This window comes from Fusarium pseudograminearum, chromosome 1, assembly GCF_000303195.2.
Source record: "Fusarium pseudograminearum CS3096 chromosome 1, whole genome shotgun sequence".
In the NCBI taxonomy this organism is placed as follows: Eukaryota; Fungi; Ascomycota; class Sordariomycetes; order Hypocreales; family Nectriaceae; genus Fusarium; species Fusarium pseudograminearum.
Genome location: NC_031951.1, coordinates 869,627 through 889,336, shown reverse-complemented (window position 1 = coordinate 889,336; position 19,710 = coordinate 869,627). Strand labels below are relative to the sequence as shown.

The 19,710-nt window shown below is 49.1% G+C and overlaps 8 protein-coding genes across 8 annotated transcripts, besides 3 other annotated features; 6 read left to right on the top strand and 2 right to left on the bottom strand.

The window, feature by feature from the left end:
* Window positions 1–516: 516 nt before the first annotated feature.
* Window positions 517–1,307, top strand: FPSE_08780 (uncharacterized protein; the record flags this gene model as incomplete). The annotated part of the gene is made up of 2 exons (XM_009261898.1): window positions 517–807; window positions 864–1,307. 2 exons carry the CDS (start codon window positions 517–519, stop codon window positions 1,305–1,307), a joined length of 735 nt encoding a protein of 244 aa, XP_009260173.1.
* Window positions 1,308–2,413: 1,106 nt separating this feature from the next.
* On the bottom strand, window positions 2,414–3,334 carry FPSE_08779 (uncharacterized protein; the record flags this gene model as incomplete). The annotated part of the gene is made up of 3 exons (XM_009261897.1): window positions 2,414–2,776; window positions 2,832–3,035; window positions 3,089–3,334. The coding sequence occupies 3 exons, from the start codon at window positions 3,332–3,334 to the stop codon at window positions 2,414–2,416; spliced, it is 813 nt and encodes a 270-aa protein (XP_009260172.1).
* Window positions 3,335–4,116: 782 nt separating this feature from the next.
* Window positions 4,117–4,160: a repeat region.
* Window positions 4,161–4,221: 61 nt separating this feature from the next.
* Window positions 4,222–4,821, top strand: FPSE_08778 (uncharacterized protein; the record flags this gene model as incomplete). Its single annotated transcript, XM_009261896.1, has 3 exons — window positions 4,222–4,379; window positions 4,610–4,750; window positions 4,800–4,821. The coding sequence occupies 3 exons, from the start codon at window positions 4,222–4,224 to the stop codon at window positions 4,819–4,821; spliced, it is 321 nt and encodes a 106-aa protein (XP_009260171.1).
* Window positions 4,822–5,763: 942 nt separating this feature from the next.
* FPSE_08777 (uncharacterized protein) lies at window positions 5,764–7,505 on the top strand (the record flags this gene model as incomplete). The annotated part of the gene is made up of 3 exons (XM_009261895.1): window positions 5,764–5,817; window positions 5,872–5,973; window positions 6,024–7,505. 3 exons carry the CDS (start codon window positions 5,764–5,766, stop codon window positions 7,503–7,505), a joined length of 1,638 nt encoding a protein of 545 aa, XP_009260170.1.
* Window positions 7,415–7,495: a microsatellite.
* A 708-nt stretch (window positions 7,506–8,213) lies between the features above and the next one.
* Window positions 8,214–9,175, top strand: FPSE_08776 (uncharacterized protein; the record flags this gene model as incomplete). The annotated part of the gene is made up of 4 exons (XM_009261894.1): window positions 8,214–8,550; window positions 8,606–8,699; window positions 8,747–8,880; window positions 8,934–9,175. 4 exons carry the CDS (start codon window positions 8,214–8,216, stop codon window positions 9,173–9,175), a joined length of 807 nt encoding a protein of 268 aa, XP_009260169.1.
* A 518-nt stretch (window positions 9,176–9,693) lies between these two features.
* Window positions 9,694–10,782, top strand: FPSE_08775 (uncharacterized protein; the record flags this gene model as incomplete). The annotated part of the gene is made up of 4 exons (XM_009261893.1): window positions 9,694–9,855; window positions 10,041–10,352; window positions 10,512–10,604; window positions 10,669–10,782. 4 exons carry the CDS (start codon window positions 9,694–9,696, stop codon window positions 10,780–10,782), a joined length of 681 nt encoding a protein of 226 aa, XP_009260168.1.
* A 682-nt stretch (window positions 10,783–11,464) lies between these two features.
* Window positions 11,465–14,940, bottom strand: FPSE_08774 (uncharacterized protein; the record flags this gene model as incomplete). Its single annotated transcript, XM_009261892.1, has 8 exons — window positions 11,465–11,804; window positions 11,855–13,099; window positions 13,152–13,611; window positions 13,664–14,291; window positions 14,404–14,500; window positions 14,554–14,671; window positions 14,727–14,765; window positions 14,850–14,940. 8 exons carry the CDS (start codon window positions 14,938–14,940, stop codon window positions 11,465–11,467), a joined length of 3,018 nt encoding a protein of 1,005 aa, XP_009260167.1.
* A 218-nt stretch (window positions 14,941–15,158) lies between these two features.
* Window positions 15,159–15,227: a repeat region.
* Window positions 15,228–17,984: 2,757 nt separating this feature from the next.
* FPSE_08773 (uncharacterized protein) lies at window positions 17,985–19,179 on the top strand (the record flags this gene model as incomplete). Its single annotated transcript, XM_009261891.1, has 3 exons — window positions 17,985–18,206; window positions 18,260–18,519; window positions 18,570–19,179. The coding sequence occupies 3 exons, from the start codon at window positions 17,985–17,987 to the stop codon at window positions 19,177–19,179; spliced, it is 1,092 nt and encodes a 363-aa protein (XP_009260166.1).
* Between the last annotated feature and the right edge of the window lie 531 nt (window positions 19,180–19,710).

Genomic DNA, 19,710 nt, shown 5'->3' with positions numbered 1-19,710 from the left:
TTGAGGGTGGTGTAGAATGGTGGTCGTTATGATGATGTTGTTTAGTTGGAGGTAATGAATAGCAAACAATAATGGTAGCTACCTTACCTTACTTAGCCTCCAGGTTGCCAGAGCACGACGTAGACCAGCCAGTAAAATAGTGGGTCTCAACAGCCTCAAGCAAAGGTCAATTGAATCGATTATAAAGGCGGGCTTTCATTGATCCGCAGCTAACTACCCTAGATCTCAGTCAACCTACATCATGCCCTGCCAAAGTGGGGGTTTGCCATTGTCAATGGAAGCTTCCCGTCCCCGGTCCCAGTAGCCGGTGCGACCCTTCGACATGCGAAGCGAATCATGCCGACAGCTTAAAATTTCAGTCCTAACTCGGAGCTCTAAACTTCCTGATAGTCTACCTACCACAAGCCACTATAACACTTTACTTAAGTGCACCAGCCTCTCCTCACTAAACTCTCACCCGTCACTTATTCCCCTCCGCTTCATCAATCTTTAATTTACTTCCTCATATACCTCACAATGTTCCGTCAGGCCATTGCCACCTCGTCCCGCGCTCTGCGGGCTACTCCCAAGGTCACCGTCCCCCGACCCTTCGTCCAGTCGCAATTCCAGGCTGCGCCTGCTTTCACTCTCAGATCCGCCCAGCCCGCCGTCTCAAGATGGTACAGCGACGCCAAGGAGGCCGAGTCCAAGCCTGCTGAGGAGGCCAAGTCGGAAACCAAGTCTGACGAGAAGCCCGCCGAGAACGATCCCCTCACTGAGCTCAAGAAGACCCTCGAGGCCAAGGAGACCGAGGTCAAAGACTGGAAGGTGTGTGGCGACTGAAAAATCTCAATTCGTCTCTGTAATACTGACCATCATAAAAGGACAAGTGCCTGCGCACCGTCGCCGACTTCCGCAACCTGCAAGAGCGCACCACCCGTGAAGTCAAGTCCGCCAAAGATTTCGCCATCCAAAAGTTCGCCAAGGACCTCGTCGACAGCGTCGACAACCTCGACCGAGCTCTTGGAATGGTTCCCCAGGAGAAGCTCAACGCCAAGGACCGACCTGAGGGCATCGAGGATCTCGCCAACCTGTACGAGGGTCTCAAGATGACCGAGGATATCCTCATGAACACCCTTAAGAAGCATGGCCTCGAGCGTCTCAGCCCCGAGGGCGAGAAGTTCAACCCCAACGAGCAGGAGGCTACTTTCATGACTCCCCAGCCTGACAAGGAGGACGGCACCGTCTTCTTCGTTCAACAGAAGGGCTTCAAGCTCAACGGCCGAGTGCTGCGCGCCGCCAAGGTCGGTGTTGTCAAGAACAAATAAACACACACCTCTTTACTCCCTCTAATAAGGGAGGTGGTGTGTTGGACACATCATCTCTACACAAATTCGCATCTCGCGTGTACTATTAAACCTGGTTATCGGTTGGCGTTGGCTCGATGTATAATGCTCCCCTCATGATGGTCATTTTTCAACTTGTATGATGGTTACAGGTGGTTGGAAAGGAGGAAAAAAAGGTTTCAAGAGAGTTGGGACATTTGTACATAAAAATAAAGACGTACATGTATAACAGTGGAAAAGCGGAAGATCTGGAGGCAATGGAAGGGGACTTCATGTTCCTCAAGGAGAGCTATGATAACGATGAATCCCATAAAGAAAGATACACAAGTAAAGTATGAAACATTTAAAGTGACATGAACGAAGCTTTAAGTATTGTTATTCATGTGTTAGGGAATGTGGGGTTGTTGTGTTGTTGACACCACCCTTCCATACATCAGTTCTTCAACTCTCCATCACAAATGATCAATCATAGTTTATGCACAATATTGTTTGTTAAATCTTTATTCCAACAATCCTATCAACTCAATAAAACCACGCCAGAAACACTAACAAAGAAAGGCCAACAAAACACCTGGCACCTCGACCCTGGTTTATGCCGATGATGCAATACATATAGAAACAGGCCTGTAGTTCTGGTTGCTCCCCTTATCTCATAAGACACTTTCAAAAACAAATGTGCGCGCTTCCTCCCATGCCATGCCATACTTTCAATCCCAAACTATATCCCCAATGCCGAAGAGATACATCTCCCAAGTAGGTAGGTAGGTAATGGAGGGAAGTCAAGTCATTCCCAGCAACGCCCGCCATGTCATCTCACCGGCCTGTTGCTTACCAGAAGTTCCTACCAGTGTCAACAGCAATGAAGGTAAAAGAAATAACGTAAATGTAAATCGTTATAAAAGCAATATTCATGCGATGGTCATTACAACTCTTTTAATGCTGGCCCACCGAGCTGTCTTTCTTGCTGTTCCCTCCTGCGCTCCTCTCCCCAGGAGAAGATGACAAAAGAGATCGGAAGACAATGACGAGTAAAAGGTTCCTCAAATCCAAGAAATCATTCATTCATCCCATCTCCAGTCGTGAGTGCCTTAGAGGATTGGACACCTTCTCTTCTTCCTCTTAATTTGCCCCACCCCGGGTGTTGATGATGACTTGCTCTCCTTGGAAGAACCCGTAGCTGCTGCTGCCTCGATTGTTTTCCGATCGTTGGCAACGACGGTGTTGATAGCCTGCTCAAAGATCTCGTCGACGCCTCGCATCTCCTTACTACTGCATTCCATGTACTGAGCGTTCATCTTCTTGGCCAGTCCCATGCCCTGCTCGGTAGTAACTGGTGTGAGACCTTGTGTCTTGAGCATATCAATACATGCCTTCTTGTGGCGGAGATCTGACTTGAGGCCGACGAGGACCAGAGGAGTGTATGGGCAGAAGTGTAGAACCTCAGGGTACCACTATTGGAAAAAGATCAGCATGTTGTGTGGCGAATAGATGGCGAATATCACATACCTTATCAAGCACATTGTCGAGAGAGTTCGGGCAATCAATAGCGAAGCATACAAAGATTAGGTCGGTCTCGGGGTATGAGAGCGGTCGGAGACGGTCATATTCCTCTTGGCCAGCGGTATCCCACAATGCAAGCTCCACAGTCTTACCAGTAGCAGAGTGGATGGGATAGGTGATGTAGTTCTCAAAGACGGTTGGTACATATTTCTGTCTTGTTAGTATTGGTGCCCAACGGTATCGGTTCGAAAAGGGTTGTTTACCTCTGGGAAATAACCCTGGCTGTAGCTAATGAGCAAGCAGGTCTTGCCGCAACCACCGTCGCCGACAACAACAATCTTCTTGGAAAAGGTGGGCGCGTCGGTGACGTGGGTCGCTGCCGACTCGCGGCCCGTCGACGAGCTCATAGTGGTGCTGACGGTGCCTTCACTGGAACGAGTGCGCTCTTGACGTCGAAACTGCTCGTTGGGTTCAAAGTAAGAGGTACGGTGCGATTGAGATGATGCCATGCTTGGGCGCAAGGCTGTAGTGTGAGTCGCGGGATGCAGGCGCGAGTCTTTTTAGAGTCGCTTAGCCTCTTGCGTGGTATGTCGATAAGTAGAACAAGTTTGGTTTGAGATGCGCCCAAGGTGGAATATGATATTCGGATCTGTGATGCTCGTTTGTTGATGCGGGGTGAGAGAAGATAATCTATCGAGTGTGATGCGATATGTGTGTAGACGGCAAGCAGAGCAGAGTGGAATGTACAGGCTGATTCGACGCGAATTGGGCTGAGATGCTGGAGCTAATGAGGCTCAGTATAGTTAAATGATGGGTGGATGACAGCGTTGGTGTTGTCTTGACTTGTCTTGGGTTGGGTTAAGGTAAGTTAAGTTTGTGTTGTTTGCGGCAAGTTTAAACTACTTGGTCAAGTCCAACAAGTGGAAGGACTATGGGGAGTCAAGTCTTAGTGTGGCTTTGTTGCACCACCAAGTTACGCGAGTAAACATGTTGACAGGGCAACTGCCATTGGGGGAAGCTGGGAGGTGTACAGTTGCTTGCGGGCAGTAGCGGGCTCTACAGGCTAACAGGCTCCGTGCTCCATGGGCTGTAGGGGCCCGCCTGGGTCCGTTCAGTGGAGGTGAATCACTGGAGCTGAATATGACGGAACTGATTGGCCCGTGCACCTGCTGACGAGAAAATTTCCTTGGTCCAGTTACTTTCCGTGCTCTTCCCTGGGTTTTTCTTATCGTGGCCTGGTCCAAGCTCAACTTCTCCATTCTCTTTGTCCGGTTCTGCCTTTTCTTCAAAGCTTTTCCCTCCTCTTCCTTTCTTTTCCTTCCTCCTTATCTTTCCCAGCGACAACACAAGAACGGTCAGCTAGCAAGCGGTGAAGACGAGCCCGACCTCTGAAGCAATGGCAAGCAAATACATCACTCTCGTTTCCAGCGATGGCTTTGAATTTGTTGTTCTCCGTGATGCCGCTATGGTCAGCCCCATCATCAAAGGCATGCTCGACGTGAGAAGTCAATTCGCTGAGGCCAAAGAGGCTCGCTGTGTTTTCCAGGAGATGAGGTAGGTCTATGTTGCCAACACGCTGTCGCGTCCAGATGGCTTGCTCTGTGGATTGATGATAATTCACGATGCTTTGTTGAGAGAACATCCGAGACTTCTCGGTTGGGCTACATGAGTACTCACTACACTTGACCTGACCACAAACGCGCCAAGTCTGGTTGTGCTCGGCCTCTGCTGGAACATTCTAACCCTTGAGAGAGCAAGACGCTGATGATAGAATATATTAACAGCGCCATGGTCCTCGATAAGGTTGTCGAATACTTTCACTACTGGTATCGCTACCGTAATAGCGAAGATGTCCCCGACATGGATATCCCAGTCGAGCTTTGCCTCGAGCTGTTGGCCGCGGCGGATTACCTGGGCCTGGACCAGTATGCAGCCATTGCTACAACCTAGCACGTGGATACTAATATCATCTAGGGCGAACATGAGCATGAAGTGAAAGGGCTTCTAGAATCTATCAGATTCGGTCACTCGCCATGTACATCATCTTTTTGACGGCGTTTTTAGAGCTGAGGATACAGTCCAGCTTACTGCTGCTATCACAAGATGCAGCAGTTTGATCTTGTTCTTTCGATCTTTCGATAATGATAATGAACAGTACTTACTACAGGCCATTAATACAGGTGACGCCAGAACGTGACATCGTTTATCATTCCGGATCGAAACATCCAAACGTGACTTGTCACCATTTCAGCATATGCGTTGTACCCTTTACTCCCCCGTGGGTCCAACGTCTATTAGAGATGGAAGATTGAAGTAACCCTCTCACTCTGCGTTCCTCAGTTGAGCATTGAGCTTTCGCTTTTTCTGAAGGGCAACATTTCTTGATTGTAAATCTGTATCGTTTCCCCTGTATCCATGTTTCGTTACGTCAAATTCATTAAGGGGTTTATGCCACTCACTGTAAGCGTCTTAATGAGACTGTTATGTCAGTGCATTGCCGCATACCTCTTCGAATTGGATCTACGGTAAGGATTTTGTAACTCAAGCTGAGCATTGTCGCCTGGGGGTCATGGCTTTAATAAAGAATGATATTACTTCATGGACTACTATTGTAAGGCATCCCTGGAAGCCGGGTGTGCTTGTCCTTGGTTCGCGCTAAAGCTAAAATCTCCAAACTGTCAATATGAGTCTGACCATGATCTGCAACCACGGAAACAAGGCAAAAAATATTCTATGACTCACATTCATGTGAGATTCAATAAGATATCTTCATCTATCCCAGTTAATAGTTTGAGTCGTTGAATTTTGGGAAGGGGTCTGCTTTGCCAGTCGAACAAAGTGGTTCACCGTCAGCAGTTGCCTGTCCAGAAGGAACTTCTACCTGCGAACCCACTTAGCCTCAACTTCCCATCTACAACTACCTACCTACTACCACAAAATGACTACCAACGCGTTTGAGGCGCAAGGTGTCCGAGTTGCGATCGAGGGATGCGTAAGTCTTGATTAAGCTTGTAAAATACCATTGCCAGTTTATTGACAGTCACAGGGACATGGCACGTTAGATGCCATCTACGCTTCTGTTGAAGAATCTTGTAAGCAACGTGGTTGGGACGGTGTTGATGTTCTCATTATTGGCGGTGACTTTCAGGTATTTCAGCGCCACTATGCACGTTACACTATGCTAATATGCAAGTACAGTCCGTCCGCAATGCTGAAGATCTGAGTATCATGTCATGTCCTGTCAAGTACCGCCACCTGGGAGACTTTCCCAAGTACTATTCGGGTGAGAGAAAAGCACCTTATCTAACAATATTCATTGCTGGAAACCATGAAGCCAGCTCGCATCTGTGGGAGCTCTACTATGGAGGTTGGGTTGCACCCAACATTTACTACATGGGAGCTGCCAACATCCTGCGTTTCGGTCCACTACGTATCGCCGGGTTATCTGGTATATGGAAAGGCTTCGATTACCGCAAACCACACCACGAAAGACTCCCCTTCAGCGGCGGTGACGTAAAGTCGTGGTACCACGTCAGAGAGATCGATGTCCGCAAGCTACTTCAAGTACAGACACAGGTGGATGTCGGCCTCAGTCACGACTGGCCACGTGCAGTCGAATTGCATGGCGATCATGAATGGCTTTTCAGAAAAAAGCCTGATTTCAGAAACGAATCTCGAGATGGAACGCTCGGCAGCGTGGCAGCCGAGTATGTTATGGACCGTCTACGACCTCCCCATTGGTTCTCGGCCCATATGCATGTCAAGTTCGCTGCAATCAAGACATACAGTGAAGCCCAGCCCGAAGTGGAAGAGACCAAGCAAGAGCCTCCCCCGTCGGCTGCTCCGGTGCCAGCTACAGAGAACAATCCCGATGAGATTGATTTGGATATGGATGACGAGGACGAGGACACAAAACCTAACCCGGATCCAGAAGCCAAGAAAAGCGAGCCAGAAGTTAATGAGGCGAAAGAGGCATCGAATGAAGTGTCGGATGAGCTTCGGGCGCAACTCCCGACATCTTTTGCTCGCCCCCAGCCCAAGAAGACACCTGGCCAGCCGGTACCACCCGGCATCACAAACAAGGAGGTCCGTTTCCTTGCCCTGGACAAGTGTCTGCCAGGAAGACACTTTCTACAGCTATGTGACCTCCAACCCTTCAACCCTGAGACAAGTTCCGAGTACCCTCCAGCACAAGAGTCGCCACGATGGCGATTACAATACGATCCAGAGTGGCTTGCAATTACGCGTGTCTTCCATGATTCTTTAGTCATTGGTGACAGCAATGCGCAATCACCGCCTGACTTGGGCGAAGAACATTACCAGCCCCTTATCAAAAAGGAGAGAGAATGGGTCGAGGATAACATTGTCAAGGCTGGAAAGTTGGATGTTCCATACAACTTTGAGATCACCGCGCCGCCTCATGTTCCTGGTGGTCCTGAAATTGTCAACGAGCAGCCATCAGAATACACAAATCCCCAAACATCAAAATTCTGCGAAATCATGGAGCTATCGAATATATGGGATGCTACTGAGGAAGAAAGACGCCAACGAAAAGCACAGGGGCCACCTAAAACAGATCAACGATTTACTGGTGGTGGACGAGGTGGTGGTAGAGGCAGAGGCGGCAGAGGAGGTGGCAGAGGTCGCGGTAGAGGAAGAGGTCGTGGAGGCCGCTGGTAATGTCTACGGATGATACTAAGAAAACAGCTAGTTTTGGTACAAACTTATAGTCTTGTTGTTATGATGCATCAGTTTCATGGACTTGTATGAATAGGCCTTGCAAGAATGGATGATGATAGTTATGTACTGCTAAGGCTGGGTGCCATTGCCTGCTTCCATATGAAACTACCTACCTACCTGATAAAGCATATTCACATGCTTAATTTTAGTAAACAAAGAATAAAGTTTACCAGTTATTGGAGATGCAATTCAATTCAACCAGTGAAGCTCCCCCTACGTAGTACTGCACAGCTTGGTGGGGTTGACGCTCCGTAGCAACCACGCCAATCAGGAAATAGTGTAAACAGTGCAACGCCCATACGCCATCGTTACTACTGCACCATTACCTATCAACCTCAACAACACAGTTCGATCGCGCCCCTTTTAGCAGAATCACTTTGCAAAGCACGACTTCAGCAGTGATACTAGGCGACTTCACATCTACACATTCGCATTTAGAATTTACAAGACTCTTGTCTCACCTACCCGCCCTGTTAGTTCTCTCGTCGGACAATAATCCCCCATGGACAAATTGCCCCGCTAACAATTGGAATGTAACAGCATCGCATCGACCTCGTTGAAACCTCGTCGAATATCGTCCTTCACCATGGCTCAAGCCTTCTTAACCACTGTGTTAGTCCTCTCATCTTCCCCTCGAGCAGCGCAACCATGGATTCCCCCTACTCGCCATACACCGCCACCATGTTCCAACATCTGACTCCGAAGTCGGTCTCAACGATGCATCAAACGAACACGACCATTATACCTGCCGCCATCTCTACAAAACCCCTGCCCCTCTCAGATGAACTGTCATTTGCTGACTTGGAGCCTTTGTTGAATAGTAACCAGCGAACGAGAAACCAGTTTCGCCCGCGCGTGGGCAAGGGAGGATCGGCCAGTTATCAACTGCGACAGTATGCTGAGGTGACACTGGGCGGCGGCAGCCTGCGCAAGGTTGTCAAGCTCCCAGAGGGCGAGGACGAGAACGAGTGGTTAGCTGTCAACAGTGAGTTTGACGATGGACATGCCAATAAGGAGGCGTTGCTAATCGTGGCATCCAGTGGTGGATTTCTACAACCAGATCAACCTTCTCTACGGAGCCATCACCGAGTTCTGCTCACCGATTTCATGCCCTGAGATGAAAGCCACCGACGAGTAGGGTTCTCCAAGGATGATTGAAAATTCAAGCTAACAGCGACCAGGTTCGAGTATCTGTGGCAAGACAACGAGAACTTCAAACGACCAACCAAGATGCCTGCGCCAGCATACATTGAACAACTCATGACATGGGTGCAGGCCAATATTGACAACGAACAAGTACTGCCCAGCAAAATTGGTATACATTACCTCATTCGCACACTCTGAGAACAAGCAGCTAACCATCACGAGGCGTCCCCTTCCCCAAGTCTTTCCCAGCACTGGTCCGCCAAATCTTCAAGCGCATGTACCGTGTCTACGCCCACATTTACTGCCACCACTACCCCGTAATCCGCGAGCTCGGTCTCGAGCCGCACCTGAATACAAGTTTCAAGCAGTACGTCCTGTTCGTCGACGAGCACAGCTTGGCGAGCGGAAGGGACTACTGGGGTCCTCTGGGCGACCTGGTGGATAGCATGCTCAAGAGCGACTAGGAGAAGCTCGAGAGCGACAGTACTGAGCTGTGAGACTTAGCAACAAGGAGTTTTGGGCGTTTGAGGATCAAGCAAGGGCTTGGGAGCATAGGAAAGCTGGTTGATTATGACAAATGATATGATACGGAACAGCTATTAGTTGTTCTGCGCAGTTGGGAGACTCTCGTCTACTATGAGAACTCGAGACTGTATGCGCACTCACAAAGGATGAACCCTCTCAGAGGAAGGAAACGAGGGATTGATTACCTTATTTAAAATACCCAACCTGGGCACTTAATGGATTGTTTTTTTCTAAGACTGCTGATATAAATTTCCAATTACTGCAACTGTAATTGACTTTAATGGAGTTATGTAATCAAAATGTGGATGCCTGGGCGGGTGTAAGGCATCGAACGCCCGAAAATTGCCGAGAGGCTCAGGTTAGCAACAACCTCCAAGTTAATCGAAGCCGAACATCATCAACACTCGCCCTTTTTTCCCTCCCATCTCCCTCTCCTCCTTCACCAGCAGCCGCCGAAATGTTCTCGCGACAGGTCCTCCGCGCCGCCCGAGTCGCCGCTCCTCAGCGAGCCCTCGCCCTCCGAGCCGCCCCCGTCCGATCCTTCGCCGCCGCTGCCTCGTCCGATGTCAAGTCTCCGGTTTCCGTCTTCGGCGTTGATGGCACCTATGCCTCTGCTCTGGTAATACACCACCTCTAATAAATCGAGAAAAATCAAACACGCACCGTCTTGTTTTCGACTTCATGTGTTGTCAATTGGCTGGTCAATTGGCTAAAATAGCCCCCCCTCGTTCATGGCACAAAAACCTCAAATTGGAAGATCGCGTCGTTCGCTGACAGGCAATTTTTTCTTTTGCGTCAATTTAGTACACTGCCGCCGTCAAGACTTCCAGCGTCGATGCCGCCGCCGATGCCGTCATCAAGCTCGGCGCTCTCATCGAGAAGGACCCCAAGCTCGTCGCCGTCCTGAGGACCCCTACCCTCGCCGATGCCGACAAGAAGGCCATCGTCGATGAGCTCGTCAAGCAGATCAACACCAAGGACGAGACCGTCAAGAACTTCCTCTCCACCCTCGCTGAGAACAACCGACTTGGTCTCATCCCCGGTGTCGTCGACAAGTTCTCCACCATCATCTCCGCCGCCCGTGGTGAGGTCGAGCTCACTGTTACCAGCGCTCAGGTACGTTTGTTGGAGGGTGGATATATATGAAGGATGGGCATAGGGATTGGGATGCACGAGCTACGTCACAGCTAGCTATACTCGACCACGACACTATCGAATTGGAAGGATGGATGTGAAAAGAAAAGGAAGCAATAGAACTGACATTGTCGTCTTTAGGCTCTCGACAAGCGAACACTCAGCCGACTTGAGACTGCTGTCGCCAAGTCCTCTTACGTCGGCCAGGGCAAGAAGCTCAAGGTCACCAACGAGGTACGTCTCAAACCGCAGCAACACCACGACACCAAAATTCCTAATGTTTTTTTTTTTCTCATAGGTCAACCCCGATATTGTTGGTGGACTCGTCGTCGAGGTCGGCGACCGAACCATCGACCTCAGCGTCTCTTCCCGCATCGCCAAGATGAACAAGCTCCTCACGGACACTCTGTAAAACCACCCATAGTATAAATTCTATTTAGTGTCTCCTTTGCGTCGTCTCGTGGAAGTCTCATCACCACGCAAAACGGTATACCCCCTCCTACGAGTGGGTGGCCCGCCGGCTTCTAGGGGGGTTTCTCTTCACCCTCATATTGTTGCAAGCCTCCTGGAAATCAAATCCTCTTGTCCTCCCCAGCTAGGGGAGAAGAAAAGGGAGAGTGTCGATGGAAAGAATAGTGTAGGAGGATGTGAGCAGGGTGCGCAATAAATGCAGTTCCCCAATTGAATTATTTTGTCCCCGGCGTGATGATTTTTTTACACTCTCGTTGTGGTATCCGATCTAGATGTCGGACTTAGCGGAAGTACGAGCTCATACGAAAGACTTGAGCTCATTAACGGAATGGCTGGTCTCACTGGATATGGCTCAGACTCAATGAAATGATGTGAGTTGTCAAAAATACAGTGATGTCATTGGATTGGGTTTCGTCACGTAAACAAGACCTAATGAGAGAATGTACCTCTTTATTGTATCATGACTACTTGAAAAACTGAATGACAAGTCTAAGTCCATAAACTCAGGACACCCTGCTGCTCTGCAACAGGGCACAAGTGAGAAGTTCTTGCTTTTGATAACGCCCCATTACCCCCTTCTCTTGATAGCACCGGCCTCTCTTTCACAAACTAATTAAAGTCGCTTATGCCTTGGTCTCGAACTCATCGTCATGGGCGTAGTTGCCCGACTTGGTCTCATCCTTATATCTCTCGAGCTGGTCAGAGACGTAGCTGTGCATATGAGCATCGGCTTCACTACGCTCTCTGGCTCGTTCCTCGTCATGATGGACGGAGCCAGTAACAGAGTGGGTGTCATCCTCAAAATCACTGCGGGCGCCGATGGAGCGAGCAGTTGATGAACGCCTGATGCGAGGCATGCCGTTGGGGCCGCCGCCTGTAGCATTGCGATGGAAGACATCATCAAAGTAATGACCCATAGCAATTGACGGTGTGCGAGGGGTGTGAGGCAGGCGGCAGTTGACACTACATGGCTGTTAGCAATATATCAAGTCACGAGAAGACAATTCACATACCCAGTATCATGGATCATGCGAGCAATGAGTCCAGTCCATCCACATTGGTGAGTGGCTCCCAAGCCGCGTCCATCGTCTCCATCGAAGAACTCATGGAACCAAAGGTAATCTTTCCAGTGTTCATCGAAATCCAGGCGATCATCGCCACCGTTGATGCTACGTCTTCCGTCGTCGGTACGGGCGAAAAGATGTTGCAAGCGGTGCTGGATCTCCTCAGCTACCTTGCCCAGATGCATGTAGTCTCCGCTACCAGTTGGGCATTCAACCTGGAAATCAGGTCCGTAGAAGAGGAAGAAGCGCTGTAGAGACTCTACAAGCAAGAAGTTGACACAAAGCCAGATAGGACCTCTCCAGTTACTGTTGCCGCCAAACAGACCACTATCTGAGTCGCCTGGCACGTATCCGACGCAGAATTTCTGGCCATTGACATCCATAGAGAATGGGTTCTCCTTGTGGAACTTGGAGAGCGATCGGATTCCGTGGTCACTGAAGAACTCATCTTCGTCGAGCATGCGCTTCAGGATCTTCTCCAATCGATCTTTGCTGACGATGGACAACAGAATACGGTTGCCCTTTCCTCGCTTTCGGATACTGGCCATGTTTCTCTCAGCCAAATCGCATCGGTTCTCAATGAACCAGTCAACTCTCTTCTTGAATGAGGGGAGTCTGTTGATCAACTCTGGTTCCAGAGTGATGGTCGCATACAGAGGGATCAAACCCACAAGCGATCGCACGGGGAGCTGCTGGATCCAGGGGCCGCCCCAAGAGATGGCATCATAGTAGAAGCCGTCTTCCTCGTTCCAAAGAGATTTCTCATCCTTGTGACCGGTTCGGAAGGTCATTGCATCACTAATGAAAATGAAGTGCTCGAAGAACTTGGATGCAATATCTTCGTAGATGCGACGGTGCTTGGCCAGCTCGAGGGCAATGTTGAGCATGGAAAGACAGTAGAAAGCCATCCATCCAGTGCTGTCTGCCTGTTCTAGAACACCTCCAGTAGGGAGAGGCTCAGATCGGTTGAACAAACCGATGTTGTCGAGACCCAAAAAGCCTCCCTCGAAGACGTTCTTTCCATCAGCATCCTTGCGGTTGACCCACCAGGTGAAGTTGAGAAGTAGCTTTTGGAAAACACGCTCGAGGAAGTCAATGTCCTGACGACCATACATCTTTCGCTCAATCTTGAATGTTCTGAAGGTTGCCCAGGCATGAACAGGGGGGTTCACATCTCCGAAATTCCACTCGTATCTGAAAGCAAATTAGCCATTGAACTTCAAGGGTCAAACAGGAGCAGACTTACGCTGGGAGCTGTCCGTTGGGATGACAGTACCACTCGCGAGTGAACAAGTCAAGCTGCTTCTTTGCAAAGTCGGGGTCAATCATGGCCAATGGGATGCAGTGGAAGGCACTATCCCAAGCAGCAAAGAAGGGGTACTCCCATGAGTCGGGCATGGATAGAATGTCATCGCAGTGCATGTGTTTCCAGGCTGAATTTCGAATGTCTTTTCGGGAAGCCGGGGGAGGTGGCATAGTAGGGTCACCATTCGCCCAGTGGTCCCAAATGAAATGGTAGTGTTGCTTCGTCCACATCATACCAGAGAAAGCTTGTCGCTGGATGTTGCGTAGATCATCAGCCATGGGAAGAGGACTGAGTCTGTAGTAGAACTCGTCTGCCTCATCCTTACGCAGCTCGATAAGATCGTCGAACTCTTCTTCGTCAAGGTAGCCATCGTCGCGCTTGGTGAAACGGAATCGAACGACTAGGTCAAAGTTAGCAACAGTATTTGGAAACTACTACTGTAGGGCACTTACCGGCACATTCGCCAGGGTTGACACCGCCATCCTCGTTAAAGTTGAACCAGGCAGCACACTTTGTTCCAGTCTTGGCAGGGTTAATGGCGTCCTTCTCTCCGTCAACGATGTAGCGATGGAAGGCATCCTTGACATATGGCTGCTTGTTCTCTTGCTCGTACAGGGCCTTGAAGTTGGTCTCGTTCTCAGTGAACATGAACTTGGGCATGACATCTTCACCGCTGGAGCCTACACCAGGCGAAGGGGAGCACAGGAAGTGGCGGTCTCCCAAACTCCAGTGGTTGGACTTGGCAAAGGTCTCATCGGCATATTTTATCGAAGGCTTCTTCTCCTCGGGCTCTCTACCCCAGCTCCAGGTGTTGCGGAACCACACCTGGGGAATGATGTGGAGAGGCGCGGGGTCAGGGCCTCGATTCCAAGCAGTGACTCGGAAGAGCATCTCATCGGGATCATCGGTATCCTTTGCAGTCTCAATGAAGATGTCCCAGTATCTGTCTTCGTCAAAGGCATCGGTGTCGGTGATCTGGTATTCCCTATCTTCTTTTCCTCGTCGAGCGTTCTCGTCAATGAGATCCTTGTAAGGGAACTTCTTCTGTGGGTATTTGTAGAGGAATTTCATGTAAGAGTGCTATCATGACTGGTCAGCATAGAGCGGGTATGAAGGTTAGGTGGGTGGTTTACAGTCTAAATAATGAGTTAGCATAAGTCAATTGAATGTTATTTGTTTGGTTTTTACTAACAGGAGTGTTGTCGACGTGGAAGTGAGCTTCCTTGACACTTTCACCATGGTTACCCTGGGGATTTGAGAGACCGAAAAGACGCTCCTTGAGGAAGTCACTGTATGATGTTAGTGGCCGTGGCGCATTTTGAACTGCAGCAATTGTACGAACTCTTCCTCGTTCCAGAAACTGAATCCAATGTTTTGGTAGCCATGAGTATCGCAGACACCGGCGATACCGTCTTCACCCCAACGGAATGCGCGCGATCGAGCGTGTTCGTGAGGAAAGTCTGACGTAGCTCGTTAGTGTGGAGGACAAGATGCGCCATTAAAAAATAAACTCACGACTCCAAGCATCTCCATCATGACTGTAATCCTCTCGGACTGTGTTTTTTGGTTAGCTATTTTCTTATCATGAGTGGTGGAATCACATGCCTGTAGCCCATTGTCTCTCCGCAACGTAAGGACCCCATTTCTTCCAGTACTTGGTACGGTCGCGATCCTCTTTGAGACGTCTCTCTTCCTCGGTGAGGTATTCGTGGCCGTCGTGAACAACCATGGCTAAATCTGAAGCTCAGGCTCAAACTCAAACTCAACGAGGGGCAGCAAGCGAAGCACGGGTGACGATCGACGAGGGGTAGCAACGGCTGCTGAGGTGGGGGATATGATGAGGTCAATTGGAGCGTGTGGGGAAGCGGAGAGGGGAAAGAATAAACAGAAGTTATGATGGACAACAATGACCAGAAGCTCGAGGTTTTAGGTGATGGCTCCTTTGGTGAGGAGAGTAGAGGACGAGAAGAAGAGGAGGGAGGTGAAGGGAAGGGAAGAGGGAAAAAGTCAAGAGAATTGTAAGAAAAAGTAGTCTCCTGCACTGCTATGCAGCCAGGTACAGCTCTGAACCGTATCTAACCAAAAGGGCGAGACACGACACACACAGGATCGACGATGGTGGGTAGGATCAAGAGAATGACAGTCTCGGTTGTGCCTGAGGCTTGAGACTAGCTAGCTATTATTTTGTCCGGTAGGTGGTAGGTAGTAGGTAGGCAGGCAGAGATGCGTAGCTTCCCTTGTTAGTGTTCCTGGTTTTCATACACCACCCAATACCTCGACATGACAGCACACATGGTTGTTGACAACCAACCCGATGGCTCCAGCAGCGGCCGCTGCATCTCCTCCACTGTCGAGGGACGGATGTTTGTCTCTGAACGGGTTCTGGACCTTAGAATTCTCGCACCAGAGTGACATTGAGCTCTTTCCCTGGCAAGAAGGCGGCTGCTAGTAGCCATAGACATGGCTCTTCAACTCCACCAGGAACACCATCATCGGCGACCCCTCGGCGAGCCTACAGATCCGATAGGAGACTCACAAAGCCTTTTTCTTGCTAAGCAGGTGCTGCATCAACCGGAGGGGCTCTCCGTGGGACTGTGAGACTAAGCAAAGTACACATCACTCGCTGTCATGTCACACATGATATGACTTGCAACCAGAGTCATGAAGCTTTCACTACAGAGATAGGAACTACATACCGGTGAACCACGGCCTAGGCGTTGTGGCGCTGGGTAGTTCCTAATCTGCCACGCTAAAAGGCGTTCCCTAGTGTTTATTATTTTTTTTATCTCACTATAGCAATGACGTCTTTTGGTTGGGAAAAAAGAGAGAAAGAAAAAAAAAAGGCTGGACATGGATCATGAATCAAGGTTCTGTGCCATGCTGTTTCGTAACTCGGAGATGTGACCCATCCTATTTTAAGCCATACCTAGTACTACTGGAGTCAAAGTAAAAAAACAAGAGATATCAATTGGTGGCAGATAACAAAAGGTCGTACGGACTACCCAATGAGGGATACCATTATTGGGTACTGAGTTATATTGCTGGGGAAGTTGGGCTCACTTAATTGCGGTTTTTGTCTTACTTACCCATGTTTTTCTCCAACAAACTCATGCTCCATGCACTTTGTGTTAGTGTCGCTGAGCTGGGCTGGGGATGTTGGAGTGCAACCATCTCCCCTCGGGGTAAAAAAAAGCTTGACCGCTGACAGCACAACATACTTTCAAGTTAGTAGAGGATGAGTTGTTCTCTTTCTTTACGTTTTGTTTCTCTGCTTCCCCGCTTTGAGGTTGTATTGCTGTATCCTGCTATTCCGTGGCATCACCAGTGCCGGACGGGTATCTGATTTACGAGATCTGAACACAAGGAGCAATGACGAGCCTAGTAGCTTACCAATATGCTTACAACTTTGCAACCATGTAAAATTTATGCAACTATTAGATTATTCATACTAGCTGCTACTTAGGTTAGAATCATAAATAGTCCAATGGACACATTGAAGCTTTTGTCGAGGTTGTTCGTCCGTTGGTGGTGGGTGATCTTACCCTGTAGGCTCGAACTGAAGCGGCGCATTATGCCATTTCTCCCATGTTGCTCACGCATGCAAAAGCTGCAGCTTACGGATAATAACCAATAGGATAGTCAGATACAAATATTCTCGGCATTGAACTACCAGCTGCAGCGAATCATTGGGAATTGGAGTAGCTGTGTTGTCAAGCTCACAGTTGTGCTCGACGAAAGCCACGAATCTAACTCATGTTCCTTTACTGTACGAATCAACGATCACAATGAAATGGTCAGAAACCAGAAAGGCTGACTGTTGAACAGTAAGTCGATCTCTCAGCCCTGTGAATTATCACATGAAAGTTTTTGAGTTTAGGAGAGCCGTGGTCTTTGACTTCCGGTTAACCAGGCAGCTGGGTTGCAAAAACATAGGGACTGGAAGAGGACCAGACAGAAATACTGAGACTCTTTTAGGCTATAAAGTAACTCAAACTGGTCTGATCTTTACATCAGCAACTAAATTAGCAGCAGGTTTTATGCAGCCCACCTGCCAGGGTAGAGAATCCACTACCACGATCTGATGATCCCCTGCTAGGGGTTAAACCAACTCATGATACTGTCTGCTGCGCTCGCCAAACGACCTGAACCTGCAAACCTCACACTATAATCCAATTGACGATAATCTCGGTAATCTGTCGTAAACAGCCCAAATTAGGTACCATACGGCGCCCGTTCCTGAAAAAGGACGTTCGTTAATAAGCCACTTGTGTCGTGTCATGTTGAGCAAGCCACATCATTAGACGAGGACCATCCTTGCGGGCGGCGCGGCGTATGTTAAAAAGCTCCCGCATTCCAAATTCCAACCAACAGGCACAGAAACGCCAAGCTTGTGCCAACCGTCTTTAACCAAGTAATTAACTCGCCTCTCAACAAGCCTCATCCCCAATCGTCAGATGCCTACTCCGCCACCATAGGCTTCGTGGCTGGCTTGTCAATTTGTCGTCACCTTTACATTCAAGTTTACCTTTTTGAACATCACTCGTTTCCCATTTCTATTTCCAATTCTAACTATGAGAATCTAAAACACACTTTATTCCAAGCTTTGTCTTTTTTGTCTCTTAATCATCCATCTCGATACCCGCCTATCCGATTGTACTAAGTTAGCGATATTGCATCTGCTCGCCGATAACACGTTCACTCTTTTTTTTTATTTTACTTTTTCGATAATATTATACAAACTCAACACCTACAACAACACGGTGCACATACACAATGGCCGACGCTATATCATCTTTCATTCGGAGAGTAATCGTCGAATCTCCTCCCGGAGAATGGGCTATGCGCCAGCTTCGCGATCTGCTCATCGGCGCCCTTAAACAAGGTCCCATTCCCCAACATGTATCATTCGAGATGGACGGCAACCGACGATATGCTCGAAACCACAGAATGGAGGCACTGGAAGGCCACCACCGAGGATTCGAGGCACTGGCAAGGGTAGGCTTTGTGTAATTGTGGACATCTGGCATGTGCTAACATGTAAACCTCAGATTATGGAAATCTGCTACAAGTCTGGTGTCAAGGTGGTGACCGTGTACGCCTTTAGTATCGAGAACTTCAACCGTCCTGCGAGGGAAGTCGAAGGTCTGATGGAATTGGCCAAAACTAAGCTGGAGCAATTGACCAAATACGGACACATTCTCGATCGCTACGGTGCGCGAGTGCGCGTCTTGGGCCAGCGCGAGATGATTCGAGAAGATGTACTCCAAGTTGTCGATAAAGCTGTCGCAAGGACGAGACATAACAACAAGTAAGTCTACCGTACTGTGTGACATGATATGAAAGCTAACCCGCGTCCAGGGCTGTCCTCAACATCTGTTTCCCCTACACATCACGGGCTGAAATCACGACGGCGGTGAAGTCAACAGTCCAAGAGTTCCTCGCCCCCTCTCCTCCTCGAAGCACACCTTTCTCACCGTCGCGAATTCGACGAAAGATCCTCTCCCGCCAACTGGACGACTGCGAGGGACTACCCATGATTCCCGATACCGTGGCTGAAGAGACCGAGCCCTCATCTGGTGACGATATCAAGAAGGATAGTGATGGAGATTCTTCATCACCTACACTGCTCCCAGATTCTCCCCCACCTCGCCTACGGGCACGAAACAGCGCCACCAGCCTTTCAGGGCTGCCGAATCCCGAGACGATCACAGCCGAAACTCTCGACAAGCATATGTACACGGCAAACGACCCACCCCTGGACATCTTTGTGCGAACCAGCGGCGTGGAAAGACTCAGCGACTTTATGCTCTGGCAGTGCCACCAGGACACACAGATCTTCTTCATCGACACCCTGTGGCCCGACTTCGATCTCAAGGACTTTATCTGGATCTTGCTCGAGTGGCAGTGGAGGCAGAAGCAGAAGGACCGCGACGACACCACGGTCCGACCTACTTCTGTTTCAGCGTGATTTGATTCTGGCGGCAGTGATACCCTGGTCGAGTTAGAAAATTGAGTCGAATCTCTAGTTGTGGTGCGCAGTTTCATTGTCTAAAATGGGCTTGCTGGAATTTGAGAATTATTTGGTGTTATTTGTTTTGTGCACTGCGGAGTGATAGACTTCAATACACCCACCCATAATGGTATATTTTATTTTTGAATTGCACGAGTGTCATGAGACTGTAAAGAGCCCTGTGATCCTGCATGACACCTCTTTAATAGGAGAGGCATGGAAGCTGTTCAGCAAAGGGCTTATTCCAACGCATTGGATTTCGTAGAACATGTATGGCCAAGTCATGCTATGACGACCCCTTTGTCAGAACAGCTGATAATTAAATACACATTGGTCTGCTTGTGTTACTTGGAGATCATGCGTGGCTAAAAGGGTAATGTGATGTGAGCTTGGTTATGACGAAATATCCATTTGATATGTATGTAATGCCCCACGCGGTGTAGAGCATCCCAACAGGTAGTTTGTTTCTTGTCTTTGCAATAACGAACA